Source organism: Palaemon carinicauda, chromosome 13, assembly GCF_036898095.1.
Source record: "Palaemon carinicauda isolate YSFRI2023 chromosome 13, ASM3689809v2, whole genome shotgun sequence".
Taxonomy (NCBI): domain Eukaryota; kingdom Metazoa; phylum Arthropoda; class Malacostraca; order Decapoda; family Palaemonidae; genus Palaemon; species Palaemon carinicauda.
The window spans coordinates 112,266,718-112,272,998 of NC_090737.1; the positions used below are offsets into that span (position 1 = coordinate 112,266,718).

General features: G+C 27.5%; 1 protein-coding gene across 4 annotated transcripts in view; it reads right to left on the minus strand.

The window, feature by feature from the left end:
- Positions 1-2,862: 2,862 nt before the first annotated feature.
- LOC137652026 (uncharacterized) overlaps positions 2,863-6,281 on the minus strand; it is a 16,545-nt gene continuing 13,126 nt past the window's right edge. The window contains exons 3-4 of one of the 4 annotated variants that reach the window (XM_068385247.1): positions 6,100-6,224; positions 2,863-3,396 (exon numbers count right to left, since the gene is read on the minus strand). In XM_068385247.1, coding sequence (XP_068241348.1) covers positions 3,068-3,396; positions 6,100-6,224 — 454 coding nt within the window. In that variant the 3' untranslated portion in view covers positions 2,863-3,067. Of the gene's footprint in view, positions 3,397-6,099; positions 6,230-6,281 lie in introns of all 4 variants that reach the window. The other 3 variants (XM_068385245.1, XM_068385248.1, XM_068385246.1) reach the window with 3 other exon arrangements.

The following is a 6,281-nucleotide window of genomic DNA, read 5'->3' on the forward strand; positions in this document are numbered from 1 at the left end:
ACATATATTTATGGTATTCTTTCTAATAAATATATAAAAATCCATAATTCCAATAATAATTCTTTTCTTCTGATTCCTAGATTCTATGTTATGGTGATTATATGTAAGATATACAGTAGATTATATGTATTGCAAAAAATATAGAGTGAAGATTCTAATATTCTAAAAACAGAATCCTAAATTTAATCATAATATATTCATGTTAACAGCAAATATGTTGTTAGCTAATTCTAAGCCCAATTATAAATATCAACCATCTATAAAGGGTGCCTTGTTTCATGCAGTAGGGGCGATAGAATTTTTTTTTTTTTTTTTCGGTAGGGGCTAAATTATGAAAAAGTAAATGTAGGAATTAGCATTAATTGGGGGAGACCTTGGCAACTTATGATTTACTGATGACTTTGTTCGATTTTGTGAATCATGGAAGGAATTGTAAAAGATGATAGAAAATTTGAATAGAATAAAAAGAAAAATGTAGGCCTGAAAATTAATCTGAGAAAACTAAGATGATACTCAATTGAATTCACTCGTCCAAAGATCTCAATTGTTGTCTCGTTATATTCATGGAACATTCACTCATATACATTTTCAGTCCTGCATTTCTCCGTTCTCTATTCAAATCTTCTCTCATCTCTTATAATTTTCCCCATGATTTACTAATGTCATCTGCAAATCTTTAGATGTTAACGTATTCCGAAATAACATATATCCCTACACTTTTCCAAACTAAATTCTTAAAACCTTCTTCTTGACGGCCTATGGATAATAGAGGAGAGATGTGGTCTCCTTGTCCAACTCCTTTTTCAATCGGAATTTTATCACTATCTTTATGTACTACTGTTAAAGGATTGATGTACTTCCTGTATAGACATCTTGAAGATATCGTATAACAGTAGATTTATTTAATCATTGTTTTTAAAATGGCTTTCATTACTGCTGATATTTTGAAAGAGTCAAGTATTTTCTCGTTGTCTATAAATGCCTTTCATTCAATATAACTTTGGAATAAAAATTCTTATGAAGAATGATTTACAAAATCTTTGGAATTGAATATCTTCGAATCTACAGTAAATATATGGATTTTTATCCTTTATGCTTCAACGAAGTAGCACATAAAAGAAAAATATTTCTGTTCATAAAAGTAAGTGATTATGGTCCCTAATCCCCCTGCCCCTACGCCCCCATACACACACACACACACACACACACACACATATATATATATATATATATATATATATATATATATATATATATATATATATATATATATATATATATATATATATATATATATATATATATATATATATATATATATATATATATATATATATATATATATATATATATGTATATATATATATATATATATATATATATATATATATATATATATATATATATATATATAAATATATATATATATATATATATATATATGTGTGTGTATATATATATATATATATATATATATATATATATATATATATATATATATTTATATATATATATATATATATATATATATATATATATATATATATATATATATATACATATATATATATATATATATATATATATATATATATTTATATATATATAATTTATGTATTTATATATATATATATACATTTTATATATATATATATATATATATATATATATATATATATATATATATATATATATATATATATATATATACATATATATATATATATATATATATATATATATATATATATATATATATATATTATATATATAAATATTCATCTATATATATATATATATATATATATATATATATATATATATATATATATATATATATATATATATATATATATATATATATATATCCATTTTGTTCGTTTTATTTCCAGTGCACCAGCCACCCGTTGAGATGCTACACATTGAGAGTTATGGGGTCCTTTGACTGGCCAGAGAGTACTACATTGATTACTTCTCTATGGTTACAGTTCATTTTCCTTTTGCCTACACACACACACACCCCAATTAGTCTGGCCTATTTTTTTTACACATTATCCTTTGTCCTCATACACCTGACAACACTGAGATTATCCAAAAAAATTTCACCCAAGGGGTTACTGCACTGTAATTGTTCAGTAGCCATTTTCCTCTTGGTAAGTGTATTAGAGATTCTTTAGCTATGTTAAGCAGCTCTTCTGGGTAAAAAACACTCCAAAATCCAACCATTGATCTGTAGTTTTTGTTAGTGCCATAGCTTCTGTACCATGGGATTCCACTGTCCTTGGGCGGAGTTCTCATGATTGAGGATACACTCGGGCACACTCTTCAATACTATCTCACTTCTTTCTGTTTTCTAATAGTTTTATAGTTTATTTAGGAGATATTTATTTAATTTTTTTCACTGTTCTGAAAATATATTATTTTTTCCTTGTTTCTTATCTTCACTGGGCCATATTCCCTGTTTGAGCACCTGGGCTTATAGCATCCTGCTTTTTTTTTAATACGGTTGTAGCTTAGCAATTAATAATAATAATAATAATAATAATAATAATAATAATAATAATAATAATAATAATAATAATAATAATAATAATAATGTATCATTTAAGAGACGATACAAGTTATTTATATTTTTTCTGCTGTACAGGTCTTTCTCTAATACTTTCTATCTTTACATTTTATTCAGACTTTTCACTAAAGATGAAGCAATAAATCCATCCATGTATTTCAATTTCCCTGAGTAATAACTTGCATTGCTGCTGGAAAACATTGGCGAAGTATTCTACTCTCAAACATTATATTATACCTCGTAGGCAATACCAAATCCGCATTAGTACTAAGAGATTGAGGTAGAAATGATGTAATTATCCACCATTTGTAACTTTTATGTAAAAATTGTAACAGAAATATATTATTGCAAAAGTTTACATAATAGGATTCTGGTATATAATCCAAATCAGATTAAATAACAAAACAGTTTTGATAAGACTATACGATTATAAACACTAACATATAGCTTTTACTGATATGCTAATATAAGACGACAAACATAGAGCATGTTTACAATTCATTTTCTGCTGAATAACTCTTCATAAGATGGAGGGTTTTCATCAGATTTGTTATGGAAGGACGGCGCACTGGGGACATTGCTGGCACTATGTGACATTATGTTTGTGGGCAAACCAAAATTGCCTGTGACCAGAACTGAGTGTGTGTAGTTGTAACCCAACTCCTCCCCACTGTAGTCACTGGAAGAAGACCAGTTAGGATTCTGCTGCTGCAGGTCGACAGGAGCCCGGGGAGGCGAGTCAAGCATGCCCGCAGAGATCGACGGAATGTCATTGTAATCTGAACACGCTCGGTTGGATATGATTACAGCAGTTGCCAGTGCTAGAGCTGAAAGTAGAAGATATAGCAATAAGAAAAATGATAGTCATGATGGTAAAAATTATAATAAAAATAATAATTATATAAAATCGCAAAGTACTTCACAAACATTATAATGATCAGAAAAAGAAACTATAGAACAAAGAACAAAGTAAGACAGTCAGAAAAGAATACTTTGGGCTTCAGGAAAATAAAATAATATCCTAGTATATACAGGTTTCTCAAACCTAAATCAAATGTGTATTTCCATGTGATGGATGTAGATTTATACTAATTTACATATTTATTTATTCATACATACACACACACATACACACACACACACACACACACACACACACACACACACACATATATATATATATATATATATATATATATATATATATATATATATATATATATATATATATATATATATATATATCCATACTACGTCGTTTCTCTCATAAAATAGGATTAAAAATTATAATAAAACTATTATCAACATGCTTCGAGATTCTACCCATTGGACCACCTTGATAAATGGAAATAACTATGCTGTCTAGCTGTTTTGCAATCCCTTATTACTACAAAAAATATAAACCTTTTAATTTCCAAAACGGAAATATCCATTGTATCCTTCAACTTAACTTTATTATGATACTGACAAGTAAAATGTTTTCAATTGTTTTGTGATAAACTACTAATTTCAGTACAAATAATTATAGAAAATTATCTTCGATAGACCTTTATAAAAATTAAATTCATTTTCTCGAAGGCTTGCTTGTTTTTTATCATTTAGATACCATAGAGAATGGCCTACTCCTTTTCAGATATTTGTTTTTTTGGACATTTGATTATGCAAATATGCTTCTCTTTTATTTACCGTTATTGTTAGAGCTTGCCAAATACTACCTATTTTTCTTTAATTGGAATAAAACAGGGTACCATATAATGGTCTGATCGGAACTGCCAAGTCGAGTATAAATAACACTATCAGCAGCATAATTCAACAAATGTTTGCAAAGATCCAGAGTAATGAATTAATACCTGCAAAATCCAGCTATCCTGGCAAAAAATTTTGATAAAAGCCTACCAAACAAGTTGAAGAAATATCAGAACAGCATGAAAGCCTGCTACAAAATAAAGGAATACTTCTACAGAACTAAATGTGAACGAATACTTTATAATGACATAATAGAATTTTTAGCCTGACAGTGAACTTGACTGGCAAAGAGACTTGCGGAAGCAAAAACATTGTGAAAAGCATAATAGACAAAGGAGCCATAAACAGAGAAGGAACTTGAATAATAATAAATCTTCAAAAGCACCATGAACAGATATGCACTGGTTTGAAGTTTCATGAAGATTTTCTACGATTTTTGTGTTATATTTTCCTCCAAGTCAAAATATTCAAAAGAGTTTATCAAGAACTAGAGATAGTAGTGGGAATATTGCAGGCAAAAATAAAGGAAAACTTGAAACGCTAATATATTTTTATTAGTTATATTTATAATTAAGGAGGTTTGTTATTAGTTCAATGTGCGGCCATGGTTGTTTGTTAGCAGTATGGCATAAAAATGTAAATGTAGATGTTTTCTAAAATTATACTAACTTTGGGTTTCGTAATATGCAATGAGTGATTTGATTTTATGAGATAAAGATGTGTTTTGAATTATTCCAAATGTTTCATGATTTAGAAAACCACAAGGGGGCATATGATAGATTTAATAACATATATTAATCATTACTTTTACAATTAATGCCGGACTACAGTATAAACATTTGAACCGTAAACACGCATTCATGTCCGGCCTCTAAAAGCATTTAAGCATTAGGGTTGATTGTTAGCGAAGGTATGAGGCCAGAATGGCTGTTGTTATTGACAATAATAATAATGATAACAGTAAAATCCCCGACAACAATAATAATAATAATAATAATAATAATAATAATAATAATAATAATAATAATAATAATAATAATAATAATAATAATAATAATTAGCATTGTTTTAATGATTAATTTCATGATTTTTACTATCAACATTCAATTTACTATTGTTATTATTGTTATTAATATTAGTGAAATGATAACGACCTTTTTGTAATTTTTCTTGAAGTATGTTTTTCTTCTTAACAAAAATGAAAACGTTACTCCTTTCTTCTCCTACTCTGCGGGCAAAATAGGTTGAAAGTCACACAATGATGTCTTTCCCAACCGCGTTGTTATTTTACTTGCAATAAAATCTATTACATCATTATTTATATCGATAATAATTATAAAAAAAATTCTGAACGAGTATACTAAGAAGTCCTAGATATAAGAGTTAGTCAAAATAATAACCATCTTTATAATGAGCCTTTTGCAGTCTGCAGTTGATAACAAAAATATTCAGTTTCTCAGAGATTCAATGTCTTGTATGCTAAAGAATTTGTGTGGCATATTTATGATTTGTGGTAAATGAAAGGACTTCACAGTATAAATGTATTATTAGGGTATTTAAACCTTTTAAAATAAATACTTCTGATATTTGTATTTCATTAATTACTGCATCTATGCAGTTTACAAGTGAAACGATATTTGATATTATTTCCATAGTAATTATATTATATCAACAGCAACTACTACTAACACTACTACAATTACTATTATTATTATTAATTATTATTATTATTATTATTATTATTATTATTATTATTATTATTATTATTATTATATACCACTAACCTCCCATAAGGATGAGTACGAGTCCTCCAAGGCCGCTGATTCCAAGGATTGCCGATACAATACCAGCAAGCATCAACACGCTCCCAAAACCTCCAATGATTATAGCCTTTTTCCTTGTTCGGTTCCTGTGCTGAAAAAAAAATCGATAGTTTATACAAAAATTATTAGTGTTTAGGCAGACA